The sequence below is a fragment of the Manacus candei genome, unplaced genomic scaffold (genome assembly GCF_025592945.1).
Source record: "Manacus candei isolate 608988 ecotype Guabito, Panama unplaced genomic scaffold, ASM2559294v1 h1tg000033l, whole genome shotgun sequence".
Lineage (NCBI taxonomy): Eukaryota > Metazoa > Chordata > Aves > Passeriformes > Pipridae > Manacus > Manacus candei.
Genome location: NW_026138081.1, coordinates 5930991 through 5953357, shown reverse-complemented (window position 1 = coordinate 5953357; position 22367 = coordinate 5930991). Strand labels below are relative to the sequence as shown.

The following is a 22367-nucleotide window of genomic DNA, read 5'->3' as shown; positions in this document are numbered from 1 at the left end:
ATTCCTGAAGAAAAAAAAAAAGTCATCTAGTCAAGGACAAGGGGCTGTTATTTTTGTTATTTTATTTTACCCCAGTTTCAGAAACTGGGCATCTGTTCTAAACTCAGTACTTTGATTCCTACCTACTTCACAAATTCTAATTTGAATTTAATCAGCCTTCACTGCAAGGACTGAAAAATCCCACTCATCACCCACATGTCTCAAGAATCAGATGTTACAGAGAAGAAAAAAAGCATTAGTACTGTCACGTTGTGCTCTGAAAACTGTCATTCACCTAAGTCACGGCATGCGTTTTGTTGCTTTCTGGATTCGTATTATATTAATCCTGCCTATAATCATGGCATTTGGTTTGCCAACTTTCCTTTCTTTCCTGCGTTTCTTCTATGATTTACTTCATGTTTACTGCTCCACATCAAACTCCTTTTCCATCCTTTCAAGTTCCTTACCTCTCAACCCTCAAGAAACAACAACATAATTGATAAAGATCTTCCTACTTTGAATCTGGAAGACTGAAGATAATGACTCAAAGCATCTTTCCTTAATCTCAGGACAATGCCTAGTTAAAGGTAACTGTACAGTCACCAGATCGGGTGTAGGATGGGTATAATACTGCAAGGTTCATCCTTTGTAAAATAAGCCACCAGAATTCAAGTTAACAGACAAGAAACTTTAAAGTAAACAAAACCAAAAATTGTGTCTTGTTAAGAGCTGCAGCTTGACATCAAACACATAAGTGGAAAAAATGAAGAAGCAGATACTCCATTAGTAAAGAAAAACAGGAGCCCTAAATGTGAGGGCTTTTAAAGTAAAGTAACACATGCCCTGCTTGCCTTTCCAAGAGAATGTGAACTAAGAAAAAGAACTCATATATGCAGTGTACAGAGATATATAACCCCATCTGCTACATTTGTCACCCATATTTCCAGTTGCTATAAACCAGGTTTTGTTTCCATGTATTTCCCCAGTCTCTATTTTCAGTATTTTTTCTGCCCTGGGCAGTCACAGTGATTTCCACAGTGACAAGGAAGTAGTCATATCTCCTGCAGTTTTAATTTTTATTCTGATGCTGTTCAAGGAAAAAACAAACTACAACCTTTCCCCAGCCCCAAACCATAAACAACCTAAAGTAAAGGAACGGGGTTATCTTTCACTGTAAGGTAGCTTGGGATAACAGAGCAAAACCTTACTCATAAGGGAAACAGAAGTAGTGTTACCTCATCCCTGAATGATGATTAAAAACAAACCCAAAATAAAAACAAACCATGTACCAGTTAAAATACTTTCCTTTCTTGTCAGGTCTGATAAAGGAATCATACACACAAAAGCTTGCACCATTCTGCCAATTATTTTACTCTTAACAAAAGAAAGTACCTGTCCCACAAAGTCTGCTACACAAACTAGAAAATTTGATTTTCCTTAAATAATATAAAACAGATTCTGCCTAGAATACCTGCTTTCTCTCAAAGGTTTCTAAACAGACGCTCAGTGTTTCAGAACAGGGAAAAAAATCCCTATTATACATCAGATTTTCACCTAGCACATCATGGAAGTTTTGTGCATCCCCAAGACAATTGTGATGTCCCATGTAAGTGTAAGCACAGTACAGGCAAAGTTTCAGAAGAATTGAGCCATACAAATTTCTGAAGCCTTCAATACACACCAGATGTGATGAATACGCCTTTTTAGAGAGCGTGAATACCATGCTGAATTTCTTAAATGGACCACTTTGATTTCTCCTATAGCATAGGAATATAAGTTCTTAAATAACTTAGACTTACCTAGATTGTGTATTATTTCTCAAATTCTGTAAAACTTGACTATTATTTTGGGTAAGATGAACTAAATCCTTCAAATAATGATGGCTTGAAGAATATATTTCAATGTTAACCTTGGACAGATATAACCAGTATCCCTGAATTCCAGAGTTATATTCCAATATTTTTTCAAACAAGAAATAAGAGTCCTAATGAAACAAAGAAATCTGCAGTTTCATGTGATAAGCTTTCCTACTTCAGAGGCACATACAAGCACTGAGAAGTCTCAATTTTTTTAATCTAGTCACTAGTAAAGCAAGAGAATCTAAAACGAGGTAACTAGATTGTGTGTATTTAGTACATCCGTAGTTACTTTTTATAAAACATCTCAGAAGGACAGGGCTGTTTTCAGTTTTGTTTGTATTCAGTTTTTCCTTATATTGAAGCTAAATGATGCAGAAGAATGAAGACTTAGTCAAACTCACATTTAAAGAGTTGCCACACACTGGAAACTCTTCAAGTTTCCCCACTATTGGGGTAAGATGGCAATTCACTTATCTTTTAGTACTGGGTTGCAGTAAGGTCTGAAACAGGTGTTTTGTCTGAACAAACTTGTACTTTTAGGTTATTACAGCTGACAGTTGCTCAAAATTCTGTCACTAATAATTGTCAGTTATAGATGCCCATTATAATAATTCCAGGAAGAGTTCCATATTAATGCTGAAGTCATAAGTAATTCAGGCCATGTACAGACAGATGCAGAGATCCCTGCCAAGAATTTTTCCACATCTGCCCCTGCATTATTGTGTGGCAAGAGATAAGTCGCTTATTAGGACCATCCCAACTTCCTTCTCCCTAGCAATTTTATTAGCTGTATAGAAGTTAATTAAGAAGTTAATGGTTAATACCACATAAAATGGACCATGAAGAACTAAGAGGCACTAAAAAGCTCTGTAACATGATGACATTTGATATAAGAAAGACTCCAGATTTCCTTCCAATATGAAGCTCCTAAATTAAGGTGTGTATGAAAAGCAAAGCACTCATTTACATGAGCATTTCTTTTCTGAACAGCAGCTACACAACACTCATCTAAAAAAAACAAGATGAAGAATTCCTAGGGACCATAACAAGCAGTTTTTTCAGGAACCAGAAGATCCCCAAAGTCTCAATCTCTGCTCAGCTGCCTGCAACACTGCAAGAAAAAAGTTATTTATTATTTGCTTTACATTGTTCAAGTCAAGAAAGCTCTCCCAACATGTATCTATGCATCCTTAGAGATTTCCCACCATGCATTTCTTAGAGAAAGTGCCTGGAAAGGCGACTGACAAAGGCAAGTAATCGATGACCAAATATGACCTTCCTAGAAACACACCTACAAGATTGAGAAACAAAGCTCAGGTTAACTGATTTCCACCACATTATTACCAACAAATCTGCCGTATTAACACTTCCATGTCACCAAGGTTACATAAGGCCTGCATACCAAGTTCATCGTGCAAACTGCTACCGCCTACAGCAGATGCAGTGGCATGTGATGCTTCTAAGTGGACACTCCCATTTCTCACCAGCAAGGAGGCGCTAGCGCCGGGCAGGGCTGCCTGGGAAGGGGGGCGGGACTGCACTCTGACCTGGGAGGAGGACTGCTGGCCTTGCTGACCATCTTGAAGGCTACGAGAAAACACGCATTGGGGACACATTACCAGGAAGAAGTGAAAAATAGCTAGAAGTGAAGCAAAACAAGATTTTTCAGTTTAAAGAGGAAAACCTTGAAAGAGTATAGCATTAAGCAGCCAATTATTAGGGTTAAAGTAACCCATATGTTCTGAACATTTGGACACTAGTTATAATCTAGAGATACTGTTCCTATCAACTTCTTAGAAGAAGCATTGCTTTCTAACATCTCCCCAAGTCACTTACAAGTATATTCTTAGTCTTAATTTATTACTGGTGGTTAGTCTACAATTAGGTCTCAATTAGTCTACAATTAGGTCTCACCTGAGGTATCACCTACACATAGTAGTGACTATTCCAGTCTACTCACAATAGCTGAGGTCCTTTTTGCTTACTGAGGTATCACTTGGTCAGCTGTTTAACTAGCTGTTTGGGGTCTTTATAAGTCACAGTGACATCACCTTTCTTGTTATTAATCTGCACTCTAACTAGAAAATGCCTTTAAGCACTGTTAGCAGCCACGCACTACCATGGACCTCGTAGATAATTCAAGTTATATGTTTGGATCCAGAATTTTTTTGAACACATTAAGACTACCTATAACAAGTTATTAATTAGCAAAAGTTTTAAGTCTATTTTGAAGTTGTTTTGAGAGTACAGGAAAAGCTTTATTACTCACCAAAACACAGGTTTTAAAAGCTAACTTGGGTTTCAGAGAAATTTGTACCTTTATAGCCATAAGCAGACAATGCTTGAAAATGTTAATTCTCCTCTTCACAGCCTTTTCATTGCAAAACTATTTTATAAAGCTATTTAACAAAGTCAGGTCTTTTAACAGCTTGTTTAATATTAAACATTTAATACTAGACATGGCAAAGTGTCAGAGTACATGATGTTTACAGTTGATATCCCATCTTTGCAAGAGCAGTGTTTTCTTTATCCTTCATTTTGTGAACTTAAAGAAATTACACATCACAGTCATTAGCTGTGAAATTATTTCAGACATGAAAAAAGATTTTGTATTTTAAAGATTGTGGAAAATATCTTAAACACTCTCTTTTGAAAAACAATCTGTACCACCTGTTGCTTTTAACACTTCACTGTTTACAGTGTAATACTACAGTTGGCAAATGAGGCAATTAAAAAAAAAAACAAGATCTTACTAAGAGTTGAGGGGCTATATCTGATGTACTTGCTTTTAACAATATTTTCTAGAACATCTACTTTTCAGTTCTTTTTTGTTAGAGCATCACTGGAAAACAAAATATAGATATAAGAAGAGGTGTTAAGAAAAGCTCATGCAAATTTTGCAGACATGCACACAGCTCATGAGGAAAAGAACTGCAACTCATTAATTTATCATATTCTAACATTTTAATCTGAAATTTAGATTCAGTGTTTTGCTGCTGTACACAAGGCTTTCAGTGAGCTATGCAGCAACAAAAGCCCTAAGGAAGCTCTTAGATGTGTCAGCCTTCATTGTCTCCCTTATTATCAGTAACACCAAAACAATGCTAAACAATACTGCTTTCCCTTGAATAGCAGGTACATATCAAAAGGTATATACACAGCTGCTCTTGGAGTAGTTATTCATATCTGTTACAATTAAAAAATCCCATAAAAATATCAATGTCAACTCATTGTACAGATATGCAATAAATGTGTTTATTCTCCACCTAATTAATAAGAATAAAGTTCTGCTTCAGACAGTCATTTACACACATGCATACACCATTGATTGCATGGGATGTCAATGCATACTTATTTTTAAAGTGCCCAAAACACTGTTGGCATTTAGGCAGGACAAAAGCAGGGGTGGATGGTGGTTTTATGATGGGCTTTAGGCTTATTTTCATTTTTAATTTACCAGGCAAAGTACTCTTTTGTCTAATTTAGCATGAAACCAGCAGAACTTACTAGACCAGGTTTAATTTGTCTGTCCTTGCCAAAGACACACATATATAATGCCATTGTCTCTTTTACTAAACATTCCATAGAGGAAGCGAAAAGAAATTGCAATAATGGATTGGAAATTAAAAAAAAAAAACAAAACAACACATTTAGCTCAACAGGTTCTAGGGAACATCTCCACATCATCCAATTTTAAGACAGAGTTAGAAGACTGGAGATTAAAGTTTTGTTGGCAAGAATAAGAAAGTAGTAACATCAGGGTAACTAAAGATTAGTAAATCTAATACTCTTAGAAGTTGAATATCTGAAGTCATATGGATTAGCAATATCAGGAACTAGACTGAGGCAGCTCACCAACAGCATATACGTCAGTACAGTTGCAGTCATATTTTGAAAACATCTTGGCGGTAAATGGCTAAAAATATCTCTGTTTCTTCACTTATGCAGGATTTATTTTTTTTAAATCTTTCTTAAGGGTTTCCTTCTTCCAGCAACACAGAGAATTTACACTAAAATTAAGCTACTCATAAAAAGTTTTATTACAGACTATTCATCTAGAAATCAGAAGAGTAATACATTTTATCAGATACATTCCACAGTTGATAGCTCAAATGGAATTTTGTCAACAAATCTGAAAGCACTTTGCTGTTTGGTTGGACTAAGGCAATGTAACCCCACTCCAAGGAACAATCATTAACCATTACAAACAATGCTTTGAGCAAAGTAACCTCACTAAGTATTAATTCTGAATATATTTATGATACAAGTATTTTTGATAATGTGTGTCATTATGTTAGAGAGAGTACAGAGAGTTGTTTTCTTTTTCTTTCTTTAGAATGGAACAAGTTTAGGTAACTGGAAGATGCTTAGACAAAATATAAGGCTAGAATATTCAATATGTTTTTTCTGCCCTTGAACATCTTGTCTGATTGAAAAGTTACTTCCACCAACTTCAGTTTTCTCATGATCTCTCACTGAAGTTGAGCTTAAGCCATAGGAACCTCAATGACTGAACTAGCATGGGAAAACGAGGCAGATGTCAACCACAGTCTAAAACAGAGTCCCTTATTTTCCCTGCTTTATACTTATTTAAGAGAAAGAAAACACTGATTAACAACTAATACACAGTTAAGGAGCTTTGATTAGTCTGCACAGCCTCTTATGAGGCAATACACAAAAACTATATTGCCCTCTCTTATAAAAAAAAGGAGAAAAAAAATCAGATGCAAGTGAAGGCAACTAGGTAAAGCAAAAGTGATCTGAGAAAATGCAAAGTTTTATCATCCTTCACTATGAAGTAAATCACCAACTTAAAGCTGAACAAGCTACATTCAGCAAGACCAAAAGCTTAACAAAAAAACCTGCAATTATGTGATTACTGCTACATTCTGCACTAGCTACTGAAAACACGTCTAACTGGTTTCAGTCCTTGATATGGCAGAAGTTAATCCTCCTGTAAGATTTTTAGATACCATTCTTAAAATCTCCCTGCCTGAGGAAAATTTAAGGTTAGTCCTTGATTATTTCAGTGATGCAACAAAGATGGCACAATTTCTCTGCCACCCTCTATTGTAAAGCATTTTCTTTTTATTTGCTCAGTTTCTATAGTTTTTTCTAGCTCAAAAAATTACACAAATATTCCCAAAACACAAAAGCACTCTGCTTCTATTATTAAAAGACAGCTTAGCATACAAAGAAAGATCATTAAGAATATACAACATATACAAGTATTCCCACCTATTTATCATATAACTGAAGAAAGAATTATTTTGATATGTATGGGGGGGTTCCTTCTTCTGCTCACCAGATTCTCCAATACTATAGGCAACCAAGAGATTGAAAGATTTAAAAAGCAATTTTAAAAACTTATTGTGGTTGCTGTTCTTACATACAGAGCTGCTGTATGTAACAAATCACTAGGCTCAGCACTGAAAGCAAATGGGCCAGTGAAGGTTAGGGACTCCTGGGATACATGTATACAGTACAGCTTTAAACATTGCCAAGACATGTAAACTGCCACATAATTAGACCTAATACTAAGCAATACTGTGCATTCTATTTACTTCATTATTTCTTTTTTGCTGTAAAAAGCTGCAGGGTATTATTCAAAAGGGTTTACCTGTATTTAAGATTTGGAGCCTCTGTTTGTATGACTCAGCTCTTTATAAGGTTCTGTCGTTTTGCTATTATGCTTCTCTCTCACTATCTACAGATGTGAAAACTGTAGTATCAGGCCCTAATAGTTACTTTCTTAAAGGAAGGGAAAACAAAATGGGGAGTGGCAAATACTATTTTCTTCGGGTTTTCTCCTTGATTGAAAGTAAAAGTTTATAAAATTTTTGATTAAAAAAAAAAAAAATCACTGAGTCTAAGTTTGTTAGAATTAGTTAACTTTTCTATCAATCTGAAGACACCTGTAACATGTTAGAGACTGGCTATCCTGACTGTTTTTTAAATAGTGCCACATATACATGCACAATTCAACAAGCCCACAGTGACATGCAGTGACAGCTCAAGGAAGTTATGGTGGGGAAGGAAGTAAAAAGTGCTTTTCTGGCAACACTGGTGGGTGTGGGGAAGTGGTCTGCTGCATGCATGCTAAATATGGTGGAACATTTAGATACCCTACCTGAGGGGTGATCCGATGAGCAATGTAGGAGGGGTAGGGTTACTCCCTGCATTGTGCCGGCGTCGTACTGCCTGACGCCTAAATGTGCTGCGCTCACGACGAAATGTGACAGCCTCCTCGCTGGCTTGTGCTGCTGCATCAAGACAGACTTTAGGTCAAATCAGAACCCATCCTAGTTACGTACACAGCAACTTAAGACTGCTTTCTTCCCGCTGACCCTCCCCAAGTTAATGAACGTGACTTGCAACAACGAATCTAGCTTATGCCCTGACTGTTCAAATAACCTGCCTTAAGACAGGATCACGACACACAGTTATTAGCAAAAATCTGGGTGCTTGGGGGTTGTTCTTGCATATACAGATTACTTTTTATTTACCCCAGATCCAAATAGCCAGGTTGTAAAACAAGTTGGATATCCCAAGTCTCTTCCATTTACACAGGGCAGGAAGGGACAAGACTGATCTTCCCCTTTATCTCATTTAACAAATAATTAAGAAGAAGTCTAGAAGACAACCTAGCAAAGTCGTCATCATCATCTCAATTTTAGAACTTCTGCCAAACAGGTAGGGCAGAGGTTAACCTCATCGGGACTCTTTCAGGAGACAAAAAGAGAGTCACTTTTTTTTCCTGGTAAGCAGCAAGGGATACATTTTGCTCATTCTACACTAGTTACAATATAATTTACAGAAGCAGGGGGTTGAGAATAAGTGAAAGAATAACTTCTTTGTAAGGATTGATGGTTTTGCTATTTCAACTACCCAAACAAAAGGTTTGGTTCACTTATAAAGCAACATTGTAAAAAACAGTCATGGGATTCAAATATTTATCCACATATTATCCCCTAAAATCCACCTGTGCTCCTTAAGCTTCACAGTCTGAACAATTTCAAACTTGGACTGCTTCATGGTGGGTCTACAATCCAAGAGTCTTCCTCCTGAGCCAAGGAAGCTCCTGGCCAATTTGAATGCAGAGTACTAGAGAGTATAAATGAACAGGCCACAGAGAGAATAGGGTTTGCCAGGCAAGTGAAGGAGGAGAAAAAAAAAAACTGCCACGAAGTCAATGCAAGAGAAGAATCACAATACTGACAGGGAAGTCACGGTTTGGTAGCCAAGTTACTAGCTACTAGAGTGAGAAAACCAAGAATTGTGTCAAACCAAAAAAAAAAAAAATCACAAAAAACAAAAACACAAAAAACCAACTCAGAGAGCAAGGTTTTTTTTGATGGCAGAAAGATCACAGGCACAATAGCCCATTTTCTTTCAGCACAGTTCAGATTACAACATGGCTGTCATTAAGCTTTCAAAACTTACCAGCAAATATTCTAATGCTGGTCTACAGGGAGTAGCAACCTATAGCAACCTGCTTCTGCTGTGTATTACTGCCACAGCTGAGGCAATAAAGACTGCAGGGAACAAGAGTAAGTCCATCCATGAACCACAGGTTACTAAGAGAATACTATAAGTGAAGCTTCAATCTGCAGCTTGCTTTAAAAGCAGAGAAGCTACATGAAGAGATACACTTTAACATCAATATCCAAGTATACAAGCATTTCATTACCAAAACACCAAAAGTTAAGGGCGTCCTTAATGAGGCCCTTTCTTGTATTTTTAGGAAAACTGTGGGATTTGTTCATTTTCTTATCAGTCCTCCACAACTGTTTTACAATTCTAGGCACAAATAGATTATACTTCTTTTTAAGTGTATTTTGGCAAGAATTCAATAAATTTCTCTTGTGGTTTAATATACAGCTTCATTTTAATACACTGCCTAATTTCTTCAAGGATTTCTTTACAGCTCTCGCACTTGAAGTACTAAGCAAGTAAAACACACTAAACAAGACATTATGAATCCTGACACACTAGGTCAAAATTGCCCACTAATTGTGGGTGCCTATTTGTGAAACTCATTTTTTCTGGTATACACATCAGCATACAAAAATTCATTCACAACACAGCTTTCACTGACTTCAGATGCAAAAGCAATTCAGGTAATCAGGCCATAGTTGATCACCATGAAATAAAGAACAGTGACTAGTCTTAACTGAAATGTAAATATCAGAATTACCATTAAGATGGTAAACATCAGCATTACATCGGAATTGCCATTTGCAACTACTTAGCAAAAGCAGCATTCAAGTGTAATTCTTCAAGGCGGCATACTTAACACTGACAACATCTGGTTTTCTTTCCATGTCCTTTATCCAGCAAACATAACCTTCCTCGATAACTGAAGCCCAGACTACAGAAACACAAGAAGTCCCTCCTACACAGCTCCAGTTTATCACTAAACCAAGTCCACCTCAAGGACTGACAGAGGCAGTGTCCTGCGGGAAAAATACCAATATAAACATGTTCGAAAAAAACCCCCACATGTACTTGGGGATTAAATTCAATGCTGCACAGGCAAATAGCTTTGTCATTTTCTAACGTTTAATTATTTTACTTTAACCTTTAAAAGTCAAAGTAGATTTTGATGTAGCTTTCTACCTAATGTACCAAGAGATTTTTGATTTATCCTTAAACTTTTGTTCAATGCACATCTTCTTTATGCGTTCTTCCTGAATGTAGGTGGTGACATCCAGGATCACTAAGCAAGTCTGAAGGTTCTTTTGAAAAGATTGCAGGGCTTTTCAGACCAACCACCTCCAAGTCTGCTAACATTATGCAATATCAAGAAGCTACATGTGGAAACTATGACTAAGAAAGTGAAGGGAAAAAAAAAAGCTAGCTGAGCAGAGACAATTAGTTTGAAGTGCAGAAAGCCAAACCAAGCAAAAATGGGGTTTGGTTGTGGTTTTGTTTTGTTTGTTGGGTGGGCTTTGTTTGACTGGTTTTGTGGAGAGCTTTTTGGTGTTGTGGGTTCTTTTAATATCATTTTAAAGAACACACACAATTAAAGTAACATATACCAGTACAGAAAGTTACCTGTGTTAATTTGTATTATTTGTGTTTCTACTTGCCTTTAATAAGAAGGAACAGTGCAACTGCTTGTGAGTTCACTAGTAGAAAGTACGATAAAGTTCCTAAATTACCCTCTATCATTATCTGAGAGCAGTTTAATCATGAAGGAAATTACTCTGTTTTAAAATAAATAAGCTTCCTTTAATATTTACAATCCAATATACACACTTGTCCAATACTGCTACTTACAACAACTTACTCTAGTCTCCAGAAACGTAACATCCAACATCTACACTCATGGACAAAATCTACATGTAACAGGAAAAGATAACATAGGCTATACAGTTCCTGCTTACTTAAATTATATCAGTAGAGGAAGACAAGCTTTCCAGCTTACAGTGTGTTTGTAAAATGAGTTCTATGTTTGTGTTATTCTACACTTCTGTGCTGAAACACTGCACTTAATTCATGTCAAAACTTAAGTATACGTTTCCTCCGCATGTTGTCATATGAATGTGAGTCCCCAACACTATCTGCTCTCAGGAACAGAAAAATCAAGTTTGCAGATCAGATTTGAAGTTCAAAGTGCATGAGTTTGAAATACAAACCTACATACTACAGATCAATAAAATAAGAGGTGGAGACCTAATAACAAACTTAACCCCTCACACACTTATTCCCAACTATAATATATCTAATTTCAAGGAGGATATAATTTGACTTTTGTATTTGTTAATGAATATGCATTTGCATGCAAATTGCACTAAAATTAATACTTCTGATTGGAAAAAAGCCAAATTAGCAGTTACTTAAAAATTTATGAGGGTATTATTTTGTCATCAGCCACTTGGAATGATACTAAAGTTTTTGACTTAAATGTCTGTAGTTCCTCAAAATTTTAAACAGAACTGAAAACTCATAGTTTTACACTACAGCTATTTAACTGTTGTATAATGCCACTAGCTTTAAGAAACAAAGTACAAATATTTTCTTTCAAAGGGGAACATTTATACAAACAAGCCAAAACATTTGCAACATCTCCCTGTACCTATTTACCAATGCTTCTAACCAAAACTTAGAAGATGGAAGCTGAAGAAGCATAATATGAAAAAGGAGAATTTCCAAATTTTATTGCATCAACGAGTCCATTTAATTTTGTTACATAAAAATGCTAAACCCCGTGCCTTACATAAATTCTGAAATACAGATATATTCTTCACAAGAAGATTCCTGGAAATATATGGTATGGAGGTAATACAGCAGTGAAGTATTGATGTGGAAAACCACAAAGTTCTCCAAGGAAAAATTGCAAACATCAGTCTAACTGGAAAGCAAGCAACAACATCAACAACACAAACCAAACAAAAAAAAAAAACCCACAAAAAAAAAAAAAAACAAACAAAAAACAACAACACAAAAAAATCCCCCAAAACAAACAAACAAAAAAACCAAAACCAAAACACCACAATGGAAACCATGTCCCTCACACTTCTCAGGGAAGAAGAAAAAGAAAAACAAGCAAAAACAACCCCAAAAAACATCCCTTCCCCCATCACACTAGTCAGGTTAAGCATGGTTAGAGGTGTGCAGGGAATGAAGCAATGCTTGGACATGCCATTTTTCTCCCTATCAAATGGGAAATTGTGATCTAACTATTTTCAATCACTTTAATTACTAAGCCTACATATTCTCAGCAAGAGCTGAAATGAATAGTTTATGGCTCATGCACTCACATAAGCAATGAAATCTGTCTTCTAGAACAGAACATACTTTGCCAAACCAAACAGCTGAAATTTTGTTGTTCCATACTGAGCATCTACATCTCATTTGTGTTCAAAACCTGAGAAAAGACATTCTTCACATGCATTTATGGGTTAACACAACCACTCTCCTCATGGCTGAGGCATTCATAGTTTATTTTCACGTGCCCTAACACTATTTTAAAAACCACACTTGTAAGATACTCAAGCAGAAAGGAATCTGTGCAGTCTGTATCTTCACCATGCAGTTGTTAATCACATTATTATTATGCACCATAATAAAACCTTCAATTGGAGGGATTTCTTATACTTTGCAGGTGAAACATCAAAGTATTGGATTAGAGTATTATAACTTACTATGAATGTCTAATGAAAAATATCACTAATGAATATTTCTAAAGAACAGAGATGTGGGTAGCAAGGAAGAAACAATGAAGAACAGAAGGACATCTCCAAGATACAAACTTCTGCTAAAAATTAGGGCAGAAGAGAATAACACACAATTTAGGAAGGAAAGCAAAGCCCAAGACTTCAGTGTTGTAACTGAATTTATGTGGACAAAAAAAAACAAAGAAGAAAACCAAGTTTGAGACTAGCCTGGTAAAATATTTACAATTATGTCAGAAAAGTCACTACAACAATCTGAAAAGCAAAACACTGTCAAGGAGGGAACAAGCAGGACAATAAAAGTACCTGGTTTGAATTCTGAACCAAACATTTTTACAGACCAGCTTGATTATCAAATTTTTATACTAATGCCAACGACAAAACTAGGAGTCTCAGTTATTCTACTTCACTGTACTTCCCACTTGAGTTATTCTGCTTTTAAAAATTAGGTACACAGACCTCTTGAATCTAATATGTTAATCGACTTCAGGTCAAAGAACTAAAGCTATACCTCATCTGATCCCCTGCCCAATACAGTAGTCCCTATATCCTGGGATTTGGGTATCAGTAGCTAGTATTATGCTTATGTAGCAGACAAATGTTCATAGTCTACATTAATCTTTAGGAAAGTTCATTCTGACTTAGGATTTAGATTTATTCACCTTAAGGAAAAGACGCTATACAGCTTTAGAACACAGCCCACAGCCCTTCCAGCATATGTCGCATACTATTTTAATGTATACACAGAAAGTCATGTTTGCACTGCATGGTCTTAACTATAACACCAAAGGTTAATTAGTAGCCAACTTTGATACATCCTGGAATTACCTATCATAGCTACATTTAGCAACAACTTGGTTCTTCCATCACAGTTCACAGAGCTCTTAAAACCTTCTCGGCTGTATGCATAACAGTAAACCCAGGTACATCTAAAAAGCAGCATGAAAAAAGTGGCTTATAAACCTAAGCTAGTAGATGGAGGTTCATTTTTATCTAGTATCAAGAATTCCTATTCAATTCCTGTTTGAGATGAATACTTAGCAAATTTATGAACAGCACATGTCAACAAAATTGAATCACGCATTCCAAACCAAGTAAAAGTGATCTAATGTAAGCCTATATATTATCCATAAATACCAGAAAGGGGACAAAACAGACAAGATGGGAGTCCCCACAAAATATACAAAAATTTTGCTTTACTAGGGAGTGATTAACAACTAGTAGATGCAAGATTAATTCCAAGTGTCATTTTATTGTTAAATTCCAAAACTGCAAAACTCCACTGTAGCCTGATACATCATTCCTAACACTGTCTACATCTTTAAGTGTTGAATGGCAACAATCTCACCTCTGAGGTAATGAGATATCCAAGATCGTAGGTAATTCTGTAAAACTCAACCTTTACACACAAAAGCTGTGACAGTACAAATAATGTTTTCAAAGTCATGCTTGAACAAAAACGCAGGTACATTATGACACTGCTAGTTAATATCTAAACAAATCAAGTAATGGGATACAATCTTTTGGTTCCAATAAAGAACCTCATATAGAAGAGAGTGTTTTCTACTTGCCTGATCTGCTTAACTGGATCCAGTTACAGAAGTTGTCCTGCTGAACACATGAACAGAGATAGCTAACATACACACAAGCAATACAGTAACTTTACGCATTTTTCAGTTTTATTTCTAAACTCTGATTTCTCATGCAAAACTGTAGTTCGACTGTGAACTGGAAGACTCACAGAAAACAGAGCAGAAGCTCCATCTTCTGTAACTATATTAATTCTACCTGCAGAAAACCTATCTAACTAAAGCCATCAGAAGCATGGAACAGTTCTACAACACAGGCAAAATAAGTCATAACTGCAGACCATGTGCAACATAAGCACAGTAGGAAAAAAGTAATATATTAGTAACAGCTGACATGACCATTGGCTGAATAGCAGAGAACTGAATTGCACTTTTAATTTTGGAAAGGATACTGTGCAATTACAGGCAGATACGCTAAGCATATACGTACAAATACACACAGACTGAAAAGATGAACAGGCTTCCATATGTCATAAAAAATGCTGAACTAACCCAAACTCACAAAACCCTATTTTGCCCGCCTGTAGAGACGTACTGCAGACCACAAACACACAGAAGAACAGTATGAGCTATTACTTCAATATTGCTATGCAATGTACAGAAGGAAAAATGCATTACATTACACGCAGTTTTATTTACAAAAGGGTATGTATGCATCTCAAGAACTTAAAAGTAAATAAACCTTAAATTACAGTAAGCTGTAAAACAGAGTAGCAACTTAAAGGGGGCATCTTTTTCAGTTAATATAGAACTGGGGAGAACACAACTTTTGAGGTCAGTTCAAGTTTTACAAAACGTCACTGTGTCACAGCATTATGTTGGTTCTTTAAACCACTACAAACAGCAATCCAGAAATAGCACACATCTGACAGAAACCAGGCACAGGACAGTGCAAAGGTGGTATTGCCAAAATATCACTGGATATCTAGGAAAACTTTCAGACCTCTAAGCAACTTCATGACTCATCAATTCACTGGCTACCTTTAGAGCCTGAGTAGTTAACAAGGATAACAACTATTGTAAGGCATCTTCCGTTTTTGTTATACATCCACCACGTAGATTTAATTTCAGAATTTTCAGATATCGTTTCTCTGCATTTTAATGAATTGCAATTTCTATTCAAATGCACACACTATCTCATAGCAAGTCATTCAGCACTTCCTGACATCATAATATAGAAATGAAACTGCTAAGTTGTATCTGCAGAAGTGAAATATGTACAAGTCTGTATAACATCCTTCTTAGCAGAAGATTAGTAAAGGCCATATCCATTATAAAACACATTTTAGCACTCACACAAACATGTAAGAATGTACTTTTTAGTTTACTCACTAAAGACTGAAAGATATAATTAAGTTCTAACTACTGATTTAAGTCAAATTTTAAAAATAGGAATGAAAGCTGCTGACTGAAAAGCAGAAGATGGTATTAATATCAGTCTTTTGGTTATCCAGGGCACATTTGTTAATTATTTGTTTCAGAAAGTTATCACAAGCAATCACAATTAAAAATATTTATATAAAATCATAAAATAATCCTTTCAGCAGAAGGTTAGACCAGATTAATTCTAAAAGTCACATCCAACCAATATCCCCTAAGCTTATGAAAATCTGAACCAAGTTTATTCTGTAATTCACCCTGCTGCAAGTAAACAAAATAACTTCTTGATTTTCTCAAATAATTGCTATACATATATACAAATATGGTACGTATTTATATTACACATGTATGTTAAGAAACCTCTTGAAGGTGAAGACAACTAAGTAGTGAGAAATACTGGCTTATAAAGCAACTTCAATTCCAAAAAGTCACAGCATTTTCTCTCATTACTATTAGTCACGGGCAAGCCTAAAGAAGAAAGCCACAATCAAAGATGCAGACAGGTGTTACAAAACCTGTAATATAAGCTATAAATTTGGGGGGGGAAATCCCAACAAAACACACACAAAAGAAAAACCAGTAGAGAACAAGGACAACATGAAGGAATTATTCAGATTGATCATGAACACATAAATTCAATGTAATTAGTGGCTTAATGTTAGACAAGACTGCATAAATATTTAAGTAATGTTGAAGAAAAGTATGTCAATTTTGTTCTTCTTCACAAAAAAGAAAAGAAAAGCAGAATGACAGTAATTTCTCACAATCATAAAAGAAATACTTCCTCTTCTCTTGGTAGTAAGACACATAATATACAGCAAGTGTTAGTAACCATTGACATGACCAAACCTGGAGAACCTGATTCCAGATTGCTTCTTAAAGACAGCCTGCAACCCCTGGGCAAGTAAGACCTGGGCGCTTGCCACTTAAAATACTAACAACTTTGAAATGACCACCATGTAAAATTGGAAAGGGGAAACCAATTAGACCAGGAAGAGTGACAGCAAGCCTTTCCTGCTTAAACTGCTGCAGATGTGTATCTTTACCATCGCTTTGAAATGTGATAAGGCTTGTCTTCCCCACCATTTCATTCTTTAAAGGAGCAAGCAAAATATTTCACAATACACAGCATCAATTAATTAATTCTTTCAGACTACTGACAAGTAGTAAGCACATATAAAGTCTGACATGTTCCATAAGGTAAGGTATATTAATCCTCCTTCGCACATAAGGAAAGAACCTTAATAGTTTTAAACAGTAATAACACAAATAACTCTATGCTAAGGGAAGCACAGAGTCAAAATGGTAAATACATAAAGCAGATTATTTATTAGTCAAATTACTCTCAGTAGACATAAAGAAGAGTTGTCACTTTAACAAGGTATAAGAAAAATAAGTGTTAAGTGTTTGGCTTGCAGAGTTAGTACTAGAAGTGCAACCTGGACTCTTTCATTAAACCTACTGCAGAACTCTGTTACTAGAAACAGCAGAGAGAAAGTTAAAAAAAGAAAAAAATCTGCATATATTGGTAAAGTGAAGGCATCTAAATAGGTCTCTACTAACTGTAAACCAGTCAGATTTGATCAGTAATCAATACACAGCTGAAATTTAGCGTGGTACATTTTTTTTCCTCCCCAGAAATTAACTGTACTGATTTTTATAGTTCTTGTGTCAATTATGGGGAACACACACACATAAAAAAACAAACAAACACAAACAACCAAAACCAAACAAAACCACAAACAAACAAAAAATAAAAACAAAAAACAAACCACACATAAAAACCCAAAACAAAACCAAAAGAAAACCCCACTATTGGTCATATCTTATCTCACTGTCAGCTGGAAGCCTCTCCTTTTAAAATGAGAGAGTCACTAGATTTTGTTCAGGCAGTCCATACAACAAGAACAGTAAATTTGCTACAATTTCTCATAAACATTTATGTCTTGATCTACAATAAAATGTTATGAAGCATTTGTGTGCCTAGCTATAGAGATCTAGATTATGTGGTAGCTATTGCCCTCCAACAATCCCAAAACTCAGACAGGTAATCTGAGCAATCCCATACTGTTCTGAAAATGTATTTTAAAGCCACTTATCTTCCATGACACAAGAAATCTTCTCAGTTAAGGCAGTCAATACAGCTAACCAAGAAAATAAACTGAAATGTCATAAAAAGTGATAAAAAAAACTATCAAGAGCTCCAAATTTTTTTTTAAAATGCCACTATTAATCTATATTAATAACAGCTACTACAGGTAAGCTTAGTATTCACATTACACCAAGCAAAGCAATAGTTAGGGAAAAAGGAAACTACATTCCTCTCCAATACTGGAACATTATTGTGTTCACATAATGAAGACAAAAAAAAAAAAAAAAAAAACAAAATAAACCAAAAGCAAACAACACTGTCTAGCCAGCAATGGCAAGGCTAAGCAAAATCAAACCCCTAAAAGAATTCAGCTTTGTAGTCAGACCATTGTAAGAATGCACAATTCAAGGCAGCATGGTAAGGGTTTGGGACTGGTTTTATTTTTTGATACCACCTCAGGCCACATCAGAAAGGCAGCAGTGGTTTGTACTACTCAGCACAACGGAGCAGGTTTGGATTTGATCACAAACAGTGGTTTTAAGATACAGCTCTACTTAACAAAGACTGCTGGTAACAAAACCATAACACCTCTGCCTATGTATTTCCTAACAGTTGTTTGGATTCAACTCCCATTTCCATGTATCTTCCAAGACACTATGAAGGAAATGCTTTTTCAGTTTTACTGGGCAGGAACAAAGAATCAGGAGGACATTTAAGTATAGTTTTAACTTAAATCACAGATACCAGACTCATTAACAAAATATGACAAGGTACTTCTGGTAGGTCATTTACTTACCTCCGCTTGCTGATTCTTGCTCTTCCCCATCATGAAATGTAGCCTGGTTTGGTAAGCTATTCCTAGAACGAGTGACTGACTCTAAGTGTGAAGCCCTTCCCAACAGAGATAGCTCATCTAGCACCTCTCCTTCTTTGGCTTCCAAATCAGATTTTGAAGTGGTTAACTGTTTTATGTTACCTGGTGCCATTAAACTATTTGGGTCATTTAAACAAGCTACAGTACCACTGTCCAGACTTAGTACTCTGGCACGGTTCTTGGCACTGTTTGTGCTAGAAGTCCGTCGTGTAGATCTTTTTTTGCTAATTCCTTCAGAGCTTACGTGGGTTTTGTGAGCATTTTCAAGGTCTGTGCCCCCACGTTCTTTAGAAACATATTTGGTCTTTAGAGCACTGTACTTTCCCTCAGGAGACTGGCACGAATGGGAGGTGGTGCTGGAAGAGCTATCACTGCTGAACTGGTGAGCTGACTGCATACTCGATGTCCTGCTCAAGTCACTTTGATCACTGGAGTCCTCATCGTGACAAAACACAGCACTGTGAGGTTTAGTACCAGATACACCTCGGAAGGAAACATATTCCCTGTGCCGACTTGAATCAAAACTACTAGCCCGCTTTTTTCCTGTCCTTCTCCGGCTGGACTTGTGGGTAGAGGCTGTTCGATGTATTAAACTAGAAGATTTTGGTCGAACATCTCCTTCTTTTTGTTTTCCACTTGTTTCTTTAGAAGCTCTTGAATCTACTAACACAACTAGTTTCTCACTCTGCTCATCTCTCTGTTCAGCAGCCTTCCCAAGCGGCCTGTCAGTTTGTGTAGTTAATTCATTGGCATGTGGGTTCTTATTGGCCTCTTCTGAAGCAGAGGCACCAAGACCTTTCTGGCTGTGCATCTCATCGGATGCATTAGAACCCTTTAGCTCTTGAACACCACCCATAGTGCTCACTTCCACAGCAGTCCTTTCGCTACTAGTCCTTTTATCCGTAGTAGAGCTACTGTCATCCTCTGAGTCAACACCACAGTCTTTTTTCTTACCACCCTTTTTCTCTTCTCTAGGAGATTCCTCCTCATGCTCTGACAACACGCTTTCTATATGCGTTGAGCTAGTATGTTCACTTTTATAGCTACTGATGGTACTGTTAGTGTCACGATCAGTCCCACTGCAGTAGCTTTCTGTTGAACCACTGCTTCTAGTACTCAGGCTTCTCAGACTGTCCATACTTTTGTCTGCTTTCAAGGATTTGCTCTTCCCACTCTTAGTCAATGGTTGAGGGCTGCTACTTTTCAGAATGTCATCTAATTGAAAAACTCCTGAAATGCAAGAGTTCTCACCCAAAGACTCTCTGGATCCAGAAGGGGGTTTGGAAGCTTCTAATTCACTGACAGGATCTAGTCCTCGTTTTTGCTGATAGAGAGGGAAGTCATTTAGTGAAGCATCTGGAAAAGCAACAGCAGAGCTAGAAGTCCTTGGTACACCTCGTGGTCTGTGATCCTTCCTATACGAGTGAGAATGCAGAGTTACAAGTGAAGCTACTTCTGTGTCACATGCACTGGTTTTAGACTGGTCCACAAGCTGGTTGTTCGAGAGGCACACTTTGTCACTGCTGTCCCTTGGCAAATCCTGTCCAGAGGACAATGAAGGTTGGATGGAGACAAACGAGTCGTTCGACACCAGACGAAAAAGCTTCCGATCAGCTGCCAGATCTGTTTAAACACATATTTAAAAATATTCATGTAGAACGTTCATGTAAGTTATACAATCTGCCTTAAAACTGCTTGCTTATATCAGACAAAGTAAATAAACTGACAAATCCATTTGCAAGTACTATGGATGAATCACATTATCATTTAAAATTATTTCCTAACACCTGGGAAACCTGACAGGGTTTTTTTAATTAAAAAAAGAAACCATCAATAGCAGCTTAACCTTTGCAGCTAATAAAAAACAATGCAATTCTGACAAGTCCCCAGCCTCCTCTATTGCTTATGTGTCTCAGACTTAATGTTGCACAGGCCTATTGGTATTATAAAAAAACTCCCTATGAAGTTACTGAGTTGGACTACCTCTAAAACTGGTAACGTGAAAGCAAATCATGAGGATTTGCTGTTAGCTCTTGATTACAACAGTAGTTCCTGTTACTCATCACAAGCAGCCTCGTGTAAAAGTGTCCACCTGCAAGTAGCACTGAAAGTCAGGCTACTTTCCCTTTTGGTATTGTCACTAAAAATAGAAGATCTGGAGGCCAAGTTAAGTTTCTATGATTGCTAAATTTTTGTAGAGCATATTTGAACAGGTGCAACTTAAACTTCAAAACAGTTACATTACTCAGCTGAAAGTAGTAGAACCTTGCTCCCTATTACAACAGCATGGCCACCTGTGATGCTTTATTTCAAACATCCTTTCTGCACTCAAGCACATAGTAATAACTGAATCATCCATGTCAGTCTAATCACCTATTAGTGATTAGACTGGCAAAAATGAACCATAGTATTCCCAGAGTTAATTTCCTGCTAATCACCAGGTATTTTAAAATCAGCAAACAAAAAGATTTCCCTACAGTTTTATGCTCTATTTTAAACTGAGCAGGCTTTTTCCTGGCAATGAAGATAAATGACAAATGAGATCTTCAGTTGTCCAGTTTTATTTCAGAACACAAGCTAGCAGTTTCCTTACATATAAAGAGCAAAAAAATAAAAAAAGGAAACACAAAGCTCTGATAACTTATATCTTAGAAGCAGTCTATAGTTCCAGAAACACAGAACTCTGCATAGGATTATTTACTTTATAGAAAAGCCTTCCAGATTTTAAAAAAATACATTTGTCTGTACTGGAAAGCAAAACAAATAAGTGTACAATGAAGCCCCGGAATCCCAGGCCACTTGTGGTATAAGAGATACTGTCTAAAGACATGTAAGCTAGTTATCTTTCAGCAGTAAGGTGACAATAAAGATTTATTATCTGCTGGAAGATGTCAGAACAAGAAACACATAGCAAAAGAATAACGTTAAAAGCATTCCAACTGTGCTTCCCAGAAATCTGAGTAATTCAGAAAGGAAACAGAGAACTTCAAGATACCTTTTCTTAGAGTCTTATCAACAAACTGCATGAATTTATTTAGCATATTAAGCAAAGGGTCTCTGGTAACAAAATACCATGTTTAACATTGAGAAGAAGAAATTTTACCTTGTTCTTCACTCCCTTCTTTACACAGACTAGAACTCTGGCCAAGACTCAAACTGATATCATCAGAGGTCTTGGCAGTGTCAGTATCACCTGTGAATTTTAAGAAATAAGAGTACTAGTGCTCAAAGTATTAACACATACATTTACATACACTGCAGATTTCTTAGTTGTCATCAAAGACATGCTTTTCTTTCTTCATTTGAAGGTAAATAATAATCACAAGCAACACAAGATTTATCTTTTAGAGACAAATATTGCCTACTCTATTTCATTTACCTTAGAAAAACTAGAAAAGTATCTTCCACAGAACC

At 36.4% G+C, this 22367-nt stretch overlaps 1 protein-coding gene across 8 annotated transcripts in view; it reads right to left on the bottom strand.

Annotated features, from left to right (window-relative positions):
• Positions 1-22367, bottom strand: part of PCNX1 (pecanex 1) — an 85824-nt gene that overhangs the window by 45141 nt on the left and 18316 nt on the right. For 3 of the 8 annotated variants that reach the window (XM_051791491.1, XM_051791489.1, XM_051791497.1), the window contains exons 5-8: positions 22057-22146; positions 18876-20576; positions 7969-8101; positions 3241-3425 (exon numbers count right to left, since the gene is read on the bottom strand). In XM_051791491.1, the coding sequence (XP_051647451.1) occupies positions 3241-3425; positions 7969-8101; positions 18876-20576; positions 22057-22146 (2109 nt within the window). The remainder of the gene's footprint in view (positions 1-3240; positions 3426-7968; positions 8102-18875; positions 20577-22056; positions 22147-22367) is intronic. The other 5 variants (XM_051791494.1, XM_051791493.1, XM_051791495.1 and 2 more) reach the window with 3 other exon arrangements.